General features: G+C 36.2%; 1 protein-coding gene and 1 long non-coding RNA gene across 2 annotated transcripts; one reads left to right on the forward strand and one right to left on the reverse strand.

Moving 5' to 3' along the window:
- Positions 1–2,373: 2,373 nt before the first annotated feature.
- LOC110867038 (increased DNA methylation 1) lies at positions 2,374–7,132 on the reverse strand. The gene is made up of 2 exons (XM_022116186.2): positions 6,848–7,132; positions 2,374–4,288 (listed from the first exon to the last, which is right to left on the reverse strand). The coding sequence occupies exons 1-2, from the start codon at positions 6,932–6,934 to the stop codon at positions 2,393–2,395; spliced, it is 1,983 nt and encodes a 660-aa protein (XP_021971878.1). The 5' UTR covers positions 6,935–7,132; the 3' UTR covers positions 2,374–2,392.
- Positions 7,133–11,919: 4,787 nt separating this feature from the next.
- Positions 11,920–14,838, forward strand: LOC110867031. The gene is made up of 5 exons (XR_002551453.2): positions 11,920–12,092; positions 12,455–12,633; positions 12,703–12,887; positions 13,944–14,017; positions 14,492–14,838. It is a non-coding gene; the product is annotated as an uncharacterized LOC110867031 (long non-coding RNA).
- The last annotated feature ends 5,367 nt before the right edge of the window (positions 14,839–20,205 follow it).

A 20,205-nucleotide genomic window follows, 5' to 3' on the forward strand; every position in this document is an offset into this window, starting at 1 on the left:
CTGACGGCAGTCGAGTAGTCGACCTTGGTGGTTGGGACGTTGTTCCTTACGTTCAAAAAAAATCTATACTATATAATAAAAGAAACCATTTTTAAGACACTTGTCATCATATTAGGCAATGTCTTATGGATAATTATTATTTTAATTAATCTCTTCTAATTAGTTATAGATAATCCTCATACTAAATATTATTTAGTTTAATTATTACTATTATATTTATCTATTTACTTCAAATTCAAACTTAGTTATCTAATTTGATATTAGAGTAAATTACGATTTTGGCCCCTGTGGTTATATCACTTTTACCCTTTAGCCCAAAAAGAAATTTTTTTAACATCTGAGCCTTCAGCGTCTTTTTTTCAAACCCATTTGGACCCCAACTTTTTTTTTTTCTTACCCTTTTGGCCCCTAAAAAGTAAATGGATGGGGTTAGTACATAAAATTATTTATTATTTATTCAACTCGTGTAATACATGATGTTTTTTAAGATATAACTTTTTATTATTTGATATATAAAATTAGATTTATTCAATTCGTACAATACACGGGTTTTTTAAGGATATATATTTTTTATTATTTAGTATAGAAAATTACATTTATTCAACCGTGTAATATACATATTTTTAAAGATGTAACTTTTTTATTATTTGGTATATAAAATTACATTTATTCAACCCGTGTAATAAATGAGTTTTTTTAAAGATGTATTATTTTATTATTTGGTAAAAAATATTACATTTATTCAAGTCGTGTAATACACGTGGTTTTAAAGATATAATATTTTTATTTGGTATATAAAATTATATTTATTCAACCCGTACAATATGGTTCTTATAGATATAACTTTTTATTATTTAATATACAAAATTATATTTATTCAACTCGTGAAAAAATGAGGTTTTTAAAGATATATTATTTTATTATTTAGTATATAAATTCATTTATTCACCTTACCCGTGTAATAGGGTTATAACCTATTCTTTTATATAAAGGTATTGAAAACTGATATTTAATAACATTTAAGGGCCTTGCAAAGTTCTTAAATTATCCATTAATGCATAAGACCATGTGTAGTTGCTTCCAACAACTCATAAAATTTTGAATAAAAGTAGACTTGCATTTGTCTTTAAATTTAATTGTCCAACTAATCTCTATTTGAAAATTATTTTTAATTTTGAAGACGTTAACATTTAATTAATATACCTTATTAGTCACGCATTAGTCATTATTTAAAAAAATATATAAAATTGTGTTTAAGAAAATTTAAATATCCGATCCGCGACGCTTCGTCTTTTTGATGTTTTCGGTTTATTTATGGTTTAGACTGTTTGTTTCATGAGCAGATGTCTGAATGGTTCAGACATTTGCCTCTGAACGGTTAAGATTTATAAAGAGTCTGAATGGTTAAGACATCTAATCTGAATTGGTCAGACATTTGCCTCTTAATGGTTCAGACCTCTTACTGGTAAGTAAAATGAAAGTGTGTTGCTATCTTTATGAAGAAAACGATTATGCATTGTTTTTTATAGAAGTTTTTAAAGTAAGTTTCGGTCTCAAATTATAGTATAGATACCGAAACAAATCTTTCATTAAAAGATTTATGAAAATACCGTTAAATAATATATTTTTTTGAGGCCACCCGTGTAACACACGGGGTCTTAAGCTAGTTCTTTTATATAAAGGTATTGAAAACTGATATTTAATAACATTTAAGGGCCTTGCAAAGTTCTTAAATTATCCATTAATGCATAAGACCATGTGTAGTGGTAACTTGTTATAATGCCTCCACCATGGGGTATTATCCGACACGTGGCAACCCAGTCAGCATGGGGCATTATAGCATAAAATGGTGTAGTGGGGATAATGCCCAAATAATGCCCCTTCCAATTATTAAAAAAAAAAAAAAAAACAACCTAAATGCTATTGGCTAGTCAAACATGGAAAAAGCAACCATTGGATGGGCATTATAGCATGCAGCATTTTCATTATAACGCCAAGGGTCAATTTTTTGATTTTTTTTTTTTTTATTATAACGCCTAGTGTAGTGGATGGGGGGCGTTTTGGGGCGTTATTTTTCAATTTTTTTTTAAAAATCACGTCCCACTACACATGGTCTAAGGAAGAGGCCGAATGTCTTGAAAATAAAGTGAGATTAACGAGCACGGGAATTTTCATGAGGATACACCTTAAAATTTTAGGAGCATGAAAATAGAATTCTAGGCTAAACATATGTACTTTTCAACCCATAAATACATGAGTTGTGTCACTATAAACAGGATTCGTAATCACACAAATTTGGACTACATCAATATAAGTTTCATAAGAATTTGTGGAATCATAAAATAATCTCTACAAATTACAATAACCAAAGTAAACATCAACTTATCCACATTTACTTCAAGATTTTATGACATATTATGGTACCCGGAAAATCAACTAACTTATATTCAACAAGATTCATTCTTTCAAGTTCCGTCATCACTTTGAACCCAAACGACTCAGTCCAAGTACTAACCATCTCTGGCACCGCTGGCAAAACAAGCCTCTCGACCCCTAACTCTTTCATTTTCCTTTCGATCTCATCGATTAATACCCGGCACATCCCTAATCTCCGGTACCGAAATCTTGTTGCAACAAGGGGGATCTCAGCCACTTTACAACCGTGAACCCGCAATGTAGCCACCGTAATCATCTCATCACCTCTCTCAAGAACTGCGGTGAAGAACCCTTTGAAATTCGACCGTTTAGAAGATCTACTAAAGATCAAATCTTCAATCAAATCATTATCCGACCAACGATGTTTTACGGGTTGAAAACACTCGTGCATTACGTCCAACGCGACGTTTAACTTGCTGGAAGTTTTGGCGTACTTGTTGTCATCGGTTTCGAGCTTCAACAGTTTCCAACTTAGGTTGTCCGTGGCTAACATGACCGTTTTTGAAAAACTTTTAAGTGTAGAATATATTCGTTCACAATTCTCCGAACATAACCATTCATTTTGATCAGCATTGGTGTTAGACACTGAAAACCCTAATCTTTTAACGCAATCTTTGTGGAATCGACGCTCACATTGTCCACACTTAAGTTGTCCATGATCATGGCTACCTTCCGTTGTGAAATTACTAATTTGACCTTCATGACAAATTCTACAACAGCAAGAAGGGCAAAACCAGTAAGCCGAATCCGGGATTTGGCTCAACCCAATGCAGGTTGAATGGAAAGAAGATGTACAAGAATCACATAACACCAACTCTCCACCATCGTTGCAAACCGAGCAGAAATCGTCGTTACATGATACGCTATCAGTCGCCTTTTTCGATTGAGTCTTGATAAACACTTTGTTTTCGCGTTGTAATTGAGTTTGGCAATCGACAATCGACCTTCCATCTTCGAGAAATATGTTGGCTGCTGGTCTATGATATGTACTTCCAGCATGAGCCTCAAATTTACTTAACAAAAACAACTGATCACAACAATCACATTGAATCCCCTCGTCATAAACCCGCCCTTTCGCCAAAATTCGACCATCCTTTTTACAATACGACACTCTTGCGCCCCTCGACAAAATGTTATACTCGATTAGCAACGAAAGCACACACCTCCTACTACGGGTAGACGATGAACTCTCCACCTTTCGAATAAGTTTCTTGGGCTTCAAATCATTCTTTTTCTCACCGGCTTTCATTAATCTTTTCAAATCTTGAACCCTAGTACCCGCAATTCTCTTCTTTCCAACAAGATATTGGTCTCTTTGTTGTTGCAGATATGAAGTTTCAACATCTTCCATTCGAATCTTTTTCTTCGGTCGATTATTACTCACCGAATCATCATCGCTTTTCTCTGGTTTGCCTTCTCCTTCTTTAGGTTTTTCGACTTTCGAACAACCAGATTCCTTAAATCTTTCCAAATCTTGAACCCTAGCATCATCAATCTTTATGTTTTCAACAACATTATTCACAACTGATTGGTCTCTTTCTTGTTGAAGATATAAACTTTCAACATCCTCCATTCGAATCTTCTTCCCGGGTCGATTATCAGTCCAAGAATCATCTTTTTTCTCCAGTTTTTTATCTGGTTCTTTAGGGTTTTCAAGAACATGAATGTACTGACCTTGGTGGTCAAGAACAGACTGACATGCTGTTCGGAGGGAACAATATGATCTACCTGCAGGAGATCGATACCGCAGTTCTCGACGGTCCGGATTAATCTTATAAGTGTAGAAGAACAACCAGCCGATTGAAGATAGATGTTTTTTCGCCTTTAATATCAAATCTTTAACATCTGGATTCTTGCTTGTTATGTATCAAACTGGTAATCAGGATAGATCGATAAAAGAAAGGAAGGAAACACAGAAGAAGAGGGAAAACCCTTATCAATTCATCGATAGATCCATTTGTTACAACACACCCAACTATATAGCCACTAACTAACCAATAACCCCCTACACTATAGAACAATTACATTGAGGCCCCTAGTTATTTTGACACGTAACAATACTTCCCTCCTATAAGACTTTTGACCTCAAAAGTACAAAATAACAACCCAACCCATTAATCAAAAGTGTCAAAAACAAAAGAGAATGTTTGACCACCAAACTCTTGCTCAACTTCATGTTTTGTTGGAAAAAGATAAAAATCTTTTGTTGAATTGTCACCATCCTGACTAAACCTTGTTCCACAGTAGCCATAATTTGACTCCATAACATGCCTAATTTGTTCTTTTTCATAGTTAGGCATAAAACTATCAAATCCCAAATATGACAAGTCTTGTGGAACATCATGATATTCCTTCATAAAACCAAGTGCAAATCCCAAGTATGACCAGTAGCATATTTGTTCCAGCATTGTACCAAGAAAAGAATTCTTAGTCATCAATATCCCAGTTGTGCAATATAAAGCAAAGTCCTTAATGTTACCAAGATGATTCTTTGTGTGCTTCCAAACTCTATTTTTAAGAAACTCATATTGCCAATTCAGCAACTTCTCTAAGTGGGTCCATACATGTATATAGTGACAACAACATTTCATACACACACAAGTTCCCATGATCAGCCTATCTCTCAACATGTAGTTTATTCCAATATAACTTTTTCCCACAAATACCCATTGACCCATATTGAACTTTATATTTGTTAATCTCATATCAAAGTTGTAGTTGTATCCCAACATCCAACATGCAATTAAAACCATACTATCTTCCCACAGTAGCAGCAAAAATTGATGGTTCAGGCCAACATTATACGAGTAATATCTGTTGTCAGTTGAGATATAAGTAATCCAGCTGGTCCTAATTGATTCACCACTATCAGTTAGTGAAACTACTTCTTTGACTACGCAAAACATCTGTTTCTTTGGAATACCAAGTATAGACGCAACATATTCAACAGAACCGGTTTGATCCTTATACAAGTAATGGGCATCTATATGCCAAGGAAACATGCTCAACATCTCTAAGCTTGAATTAAAACTTTTCCTAGGCTTCCATTCATTATAATCACCAACCTCCCAGACCTTGTTTCTATCTATATGTTCAACAGCCAGTTTGGACCCAATAGTCTCACCAGTCCTAGCTTCTATTTTACAAAACCAACCGGTATCTATCCTATTTAACACTACCAACCGGTACATTTTTTTTCTTACTTGAATCTTATTTGTGAATATCTTCAAAGTGCTACTGGAACCATCCAGAAAAACATCACTCAATTTGCTAAACAAGACGATATCATAGAATCGAAAAAGAATTGAATGCTCTAATATAAGATCACAAAGAATTAGTCGCCCAAACCTATAGTCTTCCTTCTCATATTCATCAATTTGACGAATTATCCCACCGTATTTAAATTCTTTCATGGTTGATTCACTAATAACATCATCCTTGGCATCTAGTGAATCTTTAACATCCTTTACACCTACTGAATCTTTAACATCAACCACCTGTTCATTTTTTATATCTAAATTTTTATCATCAGTTACATCATCTACAATCATTTCTTGAATCTTTCCATTCCTAAAAAACTCATTATCCTTCATCAACTCATCAAGAGTAATTTTAATATCAAACTCCAAATCTTTTTTATAAAAAGAAGAAGTAGAATCAAATGGAGAGAAAGAATCTTGCAGACCATTAGAATCAATTTTTAAAGCCAATGAAATCACATCTTTCACCTTAGTGCAACTATATTGATGCCATTTAGCAAATATTTTCCTAATTCCAGGTTCTAAACCACAGATGAATATGTATATAGCGTAGAATTCAGACATTTCTTCCAGATTTTTAACCTGATCGAATAAGATTTGAAACGAATTGCAATATTCTTCAACAGTACCTTCTTGGCTAGTTGCCATAATCTTCTCCAATGCGAATTCCATGTTGATTTGCTACTGAACTTAAACCCAGAACTGATTTATACTTCAAATGGTGCAGTTCTTGAAGAAATTGATTTGAAATTGGATTTGTTGTTTGTCGAATCGAACCCTTGATTCCACTAAATCTCTTATGCAAAGAAATTTGATGTTGCTGCCCAATTCTAGAAACCAAAATCACGAATGCTGATTTTGTATCCCTAATTCTAGGGATTACTCACGATTGTAATGATATTATTGCTGCCTAACCCACCCACAAGTCAAGAGGATGATTGCTCTGATACCATTGTTATGTATCAAACTGGTAATCAGGATAGATCGATAAAAGAAAGGAAGGAAACACAGAAGAAGAGGGAAAACCCTTATCAATTCATCGATAGATCCATTTGTTACAACACACCCAACTATATAGCCACTAACTAACCAATAACCCCCTACACTATAGAACAATTACATTGAGGCCCCTAGTTATTTTGACACGTAACATTGCTTCTGCCTGATTTAGCGCCATGTGAACAGTAACTGATTATGGCTTCTGGGTTGTGTTCCGGTTGGTATTTCACATACTCCATTGAAGATGGAGATTGAAGATGCAGATTCAAAGAGATGGAATTGATGATAGGCTAAATTATGACTCTCGGGATACGATTAGGGTTTTTAGGGTATGAAGATACTAATAGATATTTAAGTTGTAGCAAGTTCACATTAACCCCTGAACGTCTTTCTATGTGGCAGAATAGACCCCTAGTAATTTGGTGATTACGGATTACTGATGATCCTATTTAATTTTAAATGGAAGATATAGTAGTATTGTTTTAGTATTCTAACATTTGAATTTGAAATAATATAACGAATCTAAATGATGGATACGTCAATTTTATTAAAATTGACGTAGATATATTGATATTTTGTTTCCAAGTTTATCTAATTAACATTAATTAGAATAAAACCAATTTGCAAAACATATATGCATCATATGTCTCCTTTTTTTTTTCCTTTCCACAAATTACATTTAGCTTTAGTTTTATGTTACTATAAATTTAAGATTTAAGTTTAAAGTTATACAAATATTTCAAAAAAAAAATATATATATATATATACGATCTAAAATGCGTGTAAATTTAATATAACTTCAATTAGGAGAATCCCAATTTGACTCCAAGCCATTTAAGATGTCAATTTATTTTTTTTAACAATAAAGGTTCAGACACCCAGGATCACTCTAGCAAATAAATCATCTTTCCGTCTAAAGAACAGATGGTGGTGACCCAACCGACCCTCTCAAGAGAAAACTTACAAGGGAAAATATCCCCTGACTCAACCTAGTAGAAAATTTGCCACACGAGACTTTAAACCATGACCTCCTATTTGTGAAGTCATTAGCAACCACTCAACTAGAGGCTCGATGGTGATGTCAATTTACTTGGTTAAAAATCTTATTAAGGATAAATAGAAAAATAAGCCCATGGTAGTGTAGCTTCTAACCTAGACGCATTAGATGTTCATTTTAGACGCCTAACTCCTCAGCGGCTCCTCTTCATTTTTAGACGGCTCCTCAACATTTTAGACACTATCTCCATTTTTAGACACCTCCTCTACATATTTAGACGTCTCCTCTATATTATAGATGCTTTCTCCACATTTTACAGCTTAGTTGCTACACGAAAAGCCACAGTACATTAGCTTCTAACCTAGACGTATCAGACGTTCATTTTCATAAATTGACTTGGTCAATAGTCATTTTTGTGATTTCCTTTGTAAAACCATAACATCATCACATATAAGTTGACTTAAAAGTATCAGGCAACCCGCAAGTTAACTTTGGTCATTTTCTCTGCATCTTCACAGTTAACATGCTTTAACAGCCATTTATTTAGTTTACAATATAACAAATCGTTGAACAATTGCCAATGAGCTAGTGGATGAGTGGTAAGGTAAAGACATAGTGTTTCAAGTGATCCAGGTTCAATTCTGCCCTCAGCATTTAGTTTCTGCGACACCTGGTGATTATGGGAGACTAGGTGAGTAGGTGGTGATCGCTAGTTCAATCCTTGACCTGAGCGGGGTTTACCTCACCGCACTGTCGTGCCTTCGGACGAGTGTTCACGGGCTTCGGCCCTAGGTGAGGGTTTTCCTCGATTCGGAAGGCGAGTGTATCTCGATTTGCTGAATTTCGGCACTAGCTCATTTGAAGGATTCGTTGACCGTTCAAAAAAAAATCGTTGAACACCCTTTGGGTGATATATTTTCTAGATAAATTGTCAAGGTATTTATTAAAAGTTTATGAAAATCAGGTAAGAGCTCAACTCAGTATGATTAGTAGAAAGGAAAAACGTAAGTACGATACAATCAGTCTCCTATATATATATATAGACATGAGAAGGGATGAGCTAACCACTAACTAACTCAAGTATATCAACCAACTCTTAGACTCAATACATACAAATATACACTAATATGCCCCCCCCCCCAAGCTAAACTCAACTATATTAACTAACTCTTAGACTCAATACATAAATATACACAATATGCCCTTTCAAGCCAAGCTAAAAGTGGCACAACAACGTGACGCTTGGACCAAAACAAGATGATGGCAACCTACTGTCAGCAGACTGGTAAGCTGAACAGTCGTGGGCACATAGCGAACACACAGAGTCTGAGCTAATACCATGTCTTCGATAAAGTGAAATCAATCTCAAAATGTTTTGTACGCTGATGAAACATTTGACTGGCGACAAGCTATAGGTGGCACCAATATTGTCACGCTAGTGGACAATATGTAGTAATATGAAGCTCATATAAAAGTGACATAATGCATCGAATCTCAGCAACAATATGAGTTAAAGCACGATACTCAGCATCTGTACTAGAACGTGCAACTGTAAGTTTTTTCTTAGAGCTCCAACTAATGAGGTTGGGCCCAAGAAAATCACAATATTCATTAGTCGAACCACGATCATCAGGGCATACAACCCGATCAAGACTATCATATCATCGAATACACAATCATCCATCCATGAGAAATCATGCCCAGAGAAATTTTAAAATATGTTTAACTGCAACCCGGAAACGATAAGTAGTAGGTGTCTGTAAGAACTCAAACATAAATACGTGTCACCTAGGGCTGTAAACGAACTGAACGAACACGAACAAGGCCTTGTTCGTGTTCGTTCGTTAAGGAAATAAATGTGTTTACGAACGGTTCATGAACACTTACCGAACGAGATTTTATGTTCGTGTTCGTTCATTAAGGAAATGAGCGTGTTCGCGAACGGTTCATGAACACAAACGAACACAAATAAATTTGGCGAACGCGACGAAGGATAAAGATAGATGGCCCAGAGAATAGCACTCGAACTTGAATCCCTTATTGTGGAACAGAGGTCGATTGTATTCGTGGATGTAAATAATGAGAAATGAAAGGGAAATGATGCATAAACAAGGTGAAAGTGGGTTTCCTAGTTTAGTTGTTAGGGAAATAAAATAAATAAAAGTTTAATAATATAAAAAGTACAAATAAAATATAAGAAAGTACAAAGATCTTCAATTAAAACACAAACATACGAACATAAACGAATGCAAATCAACGAATGTTCACGAACACCTTACCGAACGTTCACGAACACAATTGAACGAACGAGACCTCTGTTCATGTTCGTTCAGTTAACTAATCGAACGAAATTTCTTGTTCATGTTCGTTCGTTTAATAAACGAACAAACATAAACGAACTTCCCGCCGAACGGTTCACGAACTGTTCGCTGAACGTTCGGTTCGTTTACAGCCCTAGTGTCACCTCTTCATTGTTTCCTACGCATTTTAGGTTAAATATGTTGTAAGATTAGTTTTGTTACAAATTATTAAAAAAAAAAAATTAATATTATACACTAGTTTCTCTATTTCTAGTTGACTTGGCATTATTTTTGAAATAAACTGTATTAAATATATTTAAGAAAATTACATAACAATGGAAGGTAAACGGGTAACAAGTTGCGCCAACACGTGTTAGCGTTGAAGTATTGGTCCATCCTTAAATACCGGTTAATGGTCCCCTTATTTCCAGTTGATGATCCTTGTCCAGTTTGACGCAAGGTTTGTTTGGATAACTTTGGGGAGCATGCGATCCATTGCAAAGAGCTACCGGGTTTCAAATACAGACATGACTTGGTTAGGGATGTCCTATGCGATGTGCTTAAGCGGGCAGGAATCTCCGCCAAAAAAGAGTCCCCTGCGAATTTCCTGACTGACCCACTTGAAGGGAGGTCCACTCTTCGAAAGCAGATGCTCTTGTGTTTGGTTGGATAGGTGGAAAGCACGCTTGTGTGGTTCTTACTGGGGTGTCCCCCCCTTGTTGGGCTCAGAGAAAACCGTTTCGTGGCTGGCCAGACTGTGTTGAAAACAGAATCAGAAAAAGTCGCTAAGCATGAAAAAGCTTGTGTTGAGTATCAACATGTCTTTATTCCCTTTGTTTTTGATACTTTTGGGTCTCTTGCCCCTGAACTAGTCAGTTTCCTAGGTAAAGACTTTATTTGAATTATCTTATTAATTCCTATATGTGCTTTAGTTTGTTAATAGTTACTATATTTCATCATTTTGTGTCATCACGTTTACCGCTACTAGTTTTACTATGTTTTTTTTATGCCACACATTATGTTAATTGGTCATTTGTAATAGTATGCTTTACTTGTAAAGAATTGGTTTTTGGACCTAAGGGTCTCACTCAGCGATCCATATATAATGGATCCATTATGGTTTTTGTGTAGTATGCTTTACAGTTTGTATGTTAGAACTGTAGACTCGTTTCTCCACTCTTTGTTAGCATTCGTGCTGATCCCCATATAATGGATCCATTCTCACTAAAAACTTGAGCATAGAGTTCAGAAGTTTCATGCTGAGAACGTAATTCAAACCTAAAAACATTAAAATCTCATATATACGATGTGTGTGTATATAAAAGCAGTGATGGACCCAGAATTTTTTTTCAATGGGGTCCATTTTTTTGGTATTCAAAATTTTCATAAAAAAACGTTAAAATTTTTGTGTCGGTCTCGTTCGGGTCGGGTCAGAACGAGGTTTGAACTACATTTAAAAAAAAGAAAAAATAAGTTATACAAGGTTTGAACTACACCAGCCTTCCTTTTCTTTTTCTGTAATAGATCATCAATGCTTGACATTGCAACACTTTCCACCATACTCCTCTGGTTCGATACCCGACTTATTCTATCTACATAGTTTAGATCGGTTTTTGCATGTTCTTCATGACAGACATCAGTGTTATAGAGAGTGATAGCTTATGTCGTGTTTTATAAATTTAAAGCTTGATTAAAGGGTAAAAAGGTATTAAAAATATATTAAAATATCCGTACACACTACAAGAAATATGAGCATTAGCGACGACCTTTTTAGCGGCGACACCAAGCATGTCGTCGCTAATGGTCATAATCTGAAGCGCTCACATAATACCAAGTCCTGACCGTTGATTAGTTGAAGGATCTGACGGCTAGGTTTTTTTGTCGCCTCCCCTGCCAAACAAAAAACAAGCGCCAAGATTTCCCCCCTTCCCTCAACCCTAAACCCTCACTTTCTACCCCCAAATTCACTCTTTCTCTCCCAAAATTCCCTTCCTTCTCTACCTCCACCACACCGTCACACCACGCCGCCGCACCACACCGCAAACTGCTGGAGCACCGCCATCTGCATATGCCTCCATCTCCGACGCGACTCCGAAACTGGTACGTGCATTCCGACTTATATTGTAATTTTAGTGGATTTGTTGGTAATTATAGCAGATCTGTGTCGTTTGACCATTTGAGGTTCTGATTTCAAGATGTTTGATTTTTTTACTCAAAGATAAGTGTGGTTAGGATTGTGGGTTGGGTTTTTTTTTTCTTCAGATTATGCCTTTAAAACACTACGGCTGGGTTTCTTATGCAAATTTGAAGTAGGTAATAAGTTGGTTTATCTATAATGTGAACTTTATTTGTTTAGAAAGTAGGTGAATGGTTGATTTAGAATAATGTTTAAAGTGTGATGAATTCTTATATTCCGGTTAAAAGAAACTGAACTTTGATTGAATTCTGACCGTTTGATCAAGCTAAGTTGAGATCTCAGGCGTTCAAAATACCCTAAAGCTTCTAGAAGCAACAGTTGGGAGCGGTTGTAGCTCCTGATTTGGCTCCGGTGGTTGTCCCTAAATCTTCTCATAAAAAAACCACCCACTCTTCCCAAATTGAAGTTCCTTTGGCCTCCTCCTGAATGAATTCGAGTTTCAAGGTCATTTAATAATTTCAAATATTCATCACATTGATTTTATTCTTACTGACTTTTTGATTTTGATTACAGAATTCTCTGGTATATATTTTGTGAATGGTTCAGTTCATGTCGTTGCAGAACGCCAACAGGAAATTTTCGGACACAGAATACGCAGGTATATATTTTGTCATTGGTTCAGTTCACGCCAGTTCTGGCGACTCCAGTTGCGGCTACCAGAAATCGCTTTCACGTCCCCTGCTACTTGTTCCGCTAAGGTCAGATTGTTTGTTTGATTGCTTTGTTCCGGGTGCTGCTGTCTCTACTGTTGTTTGTTTAATTTGTTCAATTTTTTAATAAGTTCAATTTGGTGGGTTTTGAAATGTGTCATCAAGCTAGCTCAGGTGGTGTAGATGGACCAACTCAACTTTTTAATAAGTTCAGTTTGCCGCTCTCGTCTACGAGTCATAAACAATGTAGTCATTGTTTCATATGTGAAATTTTTTCAACATTTTACTTCTTTAAAATCTTTACACAAACTGACAAGGATGGAATATTAAAAAAGACTTTAAATTTGTCTTAAGTGCTAAGTTCAGTCGATTTCGTTCTCTTCTCCATGTACGACCTAAAAGGTCTATTTTACAACATTTTGATGCATAAAAAGTCGCAATGTGCGCTAGGTGCGTGCCTAGCTGCGCTTTAAATCGTTTTTTGTGCGCCTTTTGCGTCTCAACATCATCCTTTGTGTATATTGTGTCTTACTTACACAAAAACAAAGGAACTTCCGCCTTAGGTCACCTTTCGCTTATTAGACACGCCTCTTAAACACTTTTTAAAACTAACGTATAGTAGAATAAGAAAACTAATTATTTTGATATGTATTTTCCTATAATATATTAGTCTATATACTACTGCTTAGTTAACTCGACCCGAAAGAGTTAAAATTTTTTTGTTGAACATCGTCTTTCCTACATCGTTTTCCTTCATCAGCGAATATAAGCTGCAAGACACAACATAGAGCAACAAAAATCAACATAGATACCAGCGAAAGGGTTCAGTTAATTCAACCCATTTTCTAATGCTTTAGCAGCCCATGGCCTGCATTTTAAAAAGTTCAGTTGGTCCATCTGAGTTACATGATCCAAAAGGGATGATATGCGGTTCAGGTGGTGTGGATGGACTAGTTGCACTTTTTAAATAGTTCAGCTGGCTGCTTTCGTAAGTCCACTGCGGGTCATAAACACGCAACATTTAATGTGATATGATCATTATCTTATATGTGATTTTGGGTAAGGTATATATAGCGGTCTGTTGATATTTTTGTTTGTGGTTAGGTCCGGCTCTTGCTTCTAAGACGTTTCATCTTCAATTTCGGTCAATTACTCCTGATGTTATAAATGGAATGCAGGTACTTTTTATTCCTATGTGCAAAAAGTGTTTAACTCTTTCTTTAAATTGTGTAAATCTAGATGTTATAGGTGGAACAATGGGCAGACCGGGTAACGGGTCAAAACGGGTTCCGAGTTGCTAGAGGTGTACAATAAAAGTTGGTATTAGGGCCGAAACCGGAACCGGTTATACCAGTTTGGGTTCCCATCGTGAAAATCGGTTAAAAAGCCGAACTGTTTTTTTTAACCGGTTTTTTTTCTACACAACAATAACCTGTTCGGTTAAAAACTGATTTGTACACCTCTACGGGTGGCCTGCAAACACTTTTATGTCTATTTTCTTAAAAAGAGTAATATGTTGTCTTAGATACTAATTTTGATAGTAATATGTTGTCTTGGATACTAATTTTAAGTTAGAACTGTACATTTGCATCAAAGTTATAAAGAAACTCAAAATTAACATTGTAATTTTTTCCATGTGAGTTCTCTTCCAGCATAAGAAAATGGATTTGAGGAGTTTGGTGTAGCAGCCATTAGCATTCATCAGTTGGGAGCAATGTAGACACAGAAGGGAAAGAAGAAAATCGCAGTATTACATAAAGTAGATTTTGACGAGCTCTGAGTAGTAACTATACACACTCATACCCATATAAAAAGGAAAGATTAGAGAGTTAGAAACAGAAACAACAGAGAGAGAGATGCATAAGGGAAAGTGATTACGATCTCTCTTTGATTCGGTTCGGTTTCGTTTTTATGTTTTAATTTATTCTAAGGATAAATATAGTGACTTCTTGTAAGTATGGTTATTTTGTGGGAAAACTTTTGTCCTTTGGATTGCTTATTTCTTATTGTTATGCATATGTAGAAAAAATTATTGATATTAGAGTTATTGTAACTTATCGAACGCTTTGTCTAGCCGGCTCAATGCACGAAACGAGGAAAAAAACTGTTTCTTTTACTTAGTGACGACATTTGTCGTCGCTAAAAGCCTCAAAAGTCGCCACTAAAGTGATACGCTTTTAGCGGCGATGACATCAATAGCGGCGACAAATTGACAATAGCGACGGGGCAACAGCGGCGACCTTTTAGCGACGACAAGTCGCCGCTAAAACTCCAGTTTCTTGTAGTGACAAGCTCCGACAAGTCACCTTGTGATGCTCACCATTAGTATCAACATTTATATCAAATGTCCCATTTAGTTCATTTGGCACAACATCTTTCGTCCATCGCTTCATGATGTTCTTCTCAGGGAATTTCTTCACTTTGAACATCTTAATAACATAGAAAATCACATCTTCACCTTTCTTGAATACCACCTATAAAACAATCACAATAATTTAATCACGCATGTTACACATACTAATCACGCATGTTACTCAGAATAATATAACACATTATATAGTTTTAAATAACACATGGTTGTGTACAATAATCACGCATCCTGTATTACCTATAGCAAGCCATCTACATAAGCTTTAAAAGATATTCTAAGATATTCCCCATCGGTTTTAGTCTCCATAGGTAAACAATTGTGCTTTATAAACACAATTGTTATGTTTTGTTAAGAATTTATTTTGTGATGTTTGAAACAATTATGAAATGGATGTAATGTTTGTGTTGCGTGTTAAATGGAACTTATTGAGTGTAATAACTATGTTACAACGTGTAAATCCAACCAATGAGACCCCTAATTTAGTGCATTTTAGTATTCTGAAAAAATGAAAGGTAATTAAGTTAAACTAGAATTACGACCCGCCGCAATGCGGCGGGGATTCTTTAGTTATAACTAAGTCGATTAAGGACATGCACGTTATGTTGAACTTGTCGAATGAGAAAAAATAGACGATGTAAAAACGTTCACCCACACACGCACGTTGCGTCGTGTTAACTCGCAAAATTTAGAACAACACGTAAAAACGTTAAACCAAAGACGCACATTGCGATGTGTTAAGTAACAAAATTTAGAACGAAGCATAAAGCGGAAAAGTTTGTGGAAAATGAAAACTATAAAGGACCAAAGTTGAAAGTAAAAAAAAATTGTGAGTATAGATTATAAAAGATAAAAAGTTTTGGGTTAAAAGTAAAAAAAACAAATAGTTTTGGGTTAAAAGTAATTTATGAAATACTTTTGTGTGAAAAGTAAAAAAAATCATTTTTTTGAAAAACCCCCAAAGCCAAGGTTACAACAACCATGTGCATAACCATTTTTTTTGAAAAACGGCCGGGGCCATAGACGTGTCATAGCATCAATGTCATACCATCGCCAACGACCACCAACAATGAATTTGTGGTGAAAAAATTAGACTAAAACGTAAAACATAGAAAATAATAACTAAGTCGATTTAGGACCTGCACGTTATGACGAACTTGTCAAACAGGAAAAAAAATAGACGACGTAAAAACGTTGAACTACACACGTACATCGCATCTTAGAACGAAGCGTATAACGGAACGTGAAAATGTTGAACCACACACACACATTGCTCTGTGTTAACTTGCAAAATGTAGAATGAAGCGTTAAACGAAAAATTTGTGGAATATAAAAAGTTCAGCAGACTAAAATTGAAAGTTGTAGGTCCCTTTTCTCGGAGGATCGAGAACAAACCTAAACCTTGTTATACAAACTCACTAGCGAGTGCGGAATCCAAGCTAGCGAGCAAACCGGGATGATGCAAGTAGAGAAACAAACACACAAGAATTCACCGATTAACACCACTGTATTAATACGTATGAAGGTTCCGGTTACAAGCACAATGTTTACAAATCTAACTTGCAAACTCTCACTATGTGTGTGTGTGTTTCGGACAGAATGCTCTCAGCTCTATCTTTTGTCTGTGTGCATCTAAAATGAAACACAACACACTGCATGGGTATTTATACCCAGCCCAAGATGTCTGGTCCGAAGGATCCGATAGATGGTCTGAAGGATCATCTATCGAGTACACTTCATTCGAAAGATAAGCATTGACCTCGAAGGATGATCCTTCGAGATCTAACATTCGAAGCATATCTTTCGAGCACCTCGAAGGATCAACAGTATCCTTCGAGGCTATCCTTCGATACAGACAAACATCTTTCAATATTTACCAACTGTTTGGCCAAGTCAAACTAGGAGGATAGTTGACTTGGTCAAACTTACAAGTCTAACTTGGACATCGTTTACATATAGACCGAATACAGACAAAGTACAGACACAAGTGCACCAACAAACTCCCCCTTGGCTGTAGCTTTGTCTTTATCTTCTATAGTTGTAGACTCGTCTCGAACTTCGACGGTCTTTGGTCTTCGAGTTACCAGAACTCTGATGTCCTTTCAAGTCTTCATTGTCGGAGGATCTTCAAAGTCTTCACGTCTTGAAAGCAGAGAGTGTATCAACAAACTACCCGTATCATGTAGGAAGTGTGTTGACAAACTCCCCCTTAACATAAGCTCCCCCTTGAGTTATGCTCGTGAAAAAACTTTATCTTTATGAAGTGAGATCCTTGTGGTGTTGATGATGGCCAGCGGCAACTCGATCATCTTCATCTTTTGAGCGCCTTCTCGTCGTGTCTTCATCCCGAAGCTTGTCATCGACCATGTTCTCCTATCCTTTAGAATCTGCACATGCAAGAAATCTAAACGCATAATGAGAACAACTGCTTGGAATATAGTTCATCATAAACAAGTGACACACGAATGACCATGTCACAATCAAACACCGTCCGACAGTTTGAAAGTTTAATAAATTTGTCAATTTTTAGTTTAACTTTCAAAACTTGCAAATTTCGACCGTTTATGAAGATTTAGTCAATTCGGTTTTCGGTCAGGTTTCAGGTAACGAAGACTCGAGCTCCAACATCGTACGATCGAAAATAAAGCAGAAATAAAATCTTTTTGGTTTTTATAAAGTTTATATTAAAACACACCTAAAATCTTTTTGGTATTTTTGAAATTAAAAGACAACAATTTAAAATCCTTTGAGTGTTATCAAACGACATCACCGCTAATGTCGTGCTGATATGCACCAAACGACGAAACTGTTTAAAAGAAAAACAATAAAAGTTAAGCAGTAAATAAATATATACAGACATTCTTTTTGCGAGTTTCGAGGGTAAGAGAATCATATCAGTGTACGGTCATGCCAAAACACTCTTGTTGTTCAGTTAGTTAACATTAAGATAAGCATCCTATAACAATTATCGGTATTGTTGTCCACTTAAACTCAACTTATCAGATGTAATCATGGCGAGGGGATACGTTAAGGTATGATTTATACTTACCGACCGGTGTTCATCCACATCACGACACATTCCCGTATCAAGGTATGCACGAGAGTTCATCTTACCGGTGAGTATACCGATTATCATCTGTTTGACCGTATAAATTGTGAGATACTCACTTATTTTGATTTGAAAACAAGCCCTATGTGATATAATCACTTATTGATGAGGAACTTGATTTTCGTATGCATGAGGGCACAGGTGCAAGTCCGTGAACAGGTCAGTACTTCCGTACAGCAGAGAGACGAACTTGACACCCGGATAAATGTGATATTTTATCACTTATTTGATTTGGACATGTGATTGTTTATCACTTATTGAGGTCGAATGCAGTATGTAATATGTACACGTATGTATAGTATCATGGAAGATCTAGACTTGCGTCCCCGTTATTTTTCGGTAAAAGATACAACCATGATACCCAGATGATAAGCAGCATAAAGACCGAATATCTCAGAACCTCGGCAATCTATCAAACGAAATTTCGGTACTAAGACCATATGCCAATGAGTGGTTCCCACCTGGTCTTCAGTCGATTAAGATTTATATCACCCTGCACACTTTAAAATGATTGTGAGCCTACCGATACATCTTATATAGAGCTGCTTATCGTTTTGCATTTAAGGTTTAAAGAGGTTTGGATAGACCACTGATGTACTATCATTTTCTCTTTTGCTCGCCAGGAAACTCATTTTTGATTTTCTATTGTTTTTGTGTTTTTGAAATTTTTCGATGTTTTTGGATTTTCAGATTTTTGGATTTACTCCCCCTAAAATCAATAAACTAAGAGAAATTTAAAACACAAAGATATTTACAAAAATGATTTTCCGATGTTGGTTTACTCTTGCTTGACCTTAATGCCATTTACCAATAATAAGAAGTCAAATCTAGATTTGTCAAAAGCTTTGGTAAATAAGTCGGCACGTTGGTCATCGGTGTGGACCTTAACAACATCGATTAGCCTTTTCTCAAAGCAATCACGTATGAAGTGATATTTGATTTCGATGTGTTTGGTCTTTGAATGCTGCACAGGATTTTTAGTGATATCTAAAGCAGCAGAATTATCAACGTAAATAGGAGTAGTTAGGAATTCAAAACCGTAGTCCCGCAATTGTTGTTGGATCCAAAGAACTTGTGAGCAACAACTTGAGGCAGCAATGTATTCAGCTTCGCATGTTGATGTAGCGACACACGTCTGCTTCTTGCACTTCCATGTGACTAGGCGATTTCCTAAGAACTGACATCCAGCCGTTGTGGATTTACCGTCGATTTTACATCCGCCAAAATCAGAATCACTGAATGCGACTAAGTCAAAGTTATTATCCCTAGGATACCACAGACCGGTGTCGGGGTAAGCCTTCAAATAACGAAAAATCCTTTTGACAGCTGCAAGATGTGAGGCCTTCGGGTTAACTTGATATCTGGCAAGCAGGCACGTTGGGTACATTATATCTGGCCTTGATGCTGTGAGGTACATAAGGGATCCGATCATCGCGCGATAGTATGAAGGGCTAACAGGTTCACCCTTCAAGTCAGGAGTTATTCCGTGATTAGTTGGCAATGGGGTACCAATGGGCGTTGCATCGGACATCTGGAACCGGCTCAAGATGTCTCCAACATATTTAGTCTGATGGATGAAAATCCCAGACTCCGTTTGTTGCACTTGTAGGCCCAAAAAGAAATTCATTTCTCCCATAGCACTCATCTCGAACTTATCCTGCATGATGCGCTCGTAATTCCTACACAAAACATCATTAGTAGAACCAAAAATAATATCATCAACATATACCTGTACCAGAAGAAGATCACCATCTTGTTCTTTGATGAAGAGAGTACAATCGATAAGACCTCTTCGAAAACCGTTCTCCAGCAGATATGTAGATAAAGTTGCATACCAAGCTCGTGGCGCTTGATGAAGACCATATAGAGCTTTGTTGAGCAACCAAACC

This window comes from Helianthus annuus, chromosome 1 (assembly GCF_002127325.2).
Source record: "Helianthus annuus cultivar XRQ/B chromosome 1, HanXRQr2.0-SUNRISE, whole genome shotgun sequence".
Lineage (NCBI taxonomy): Eukaryota > Viridiplantae > Streptophyta > Magnoliopsida > Asterales > Asteraceae > Helianthus > Helianthus annuus.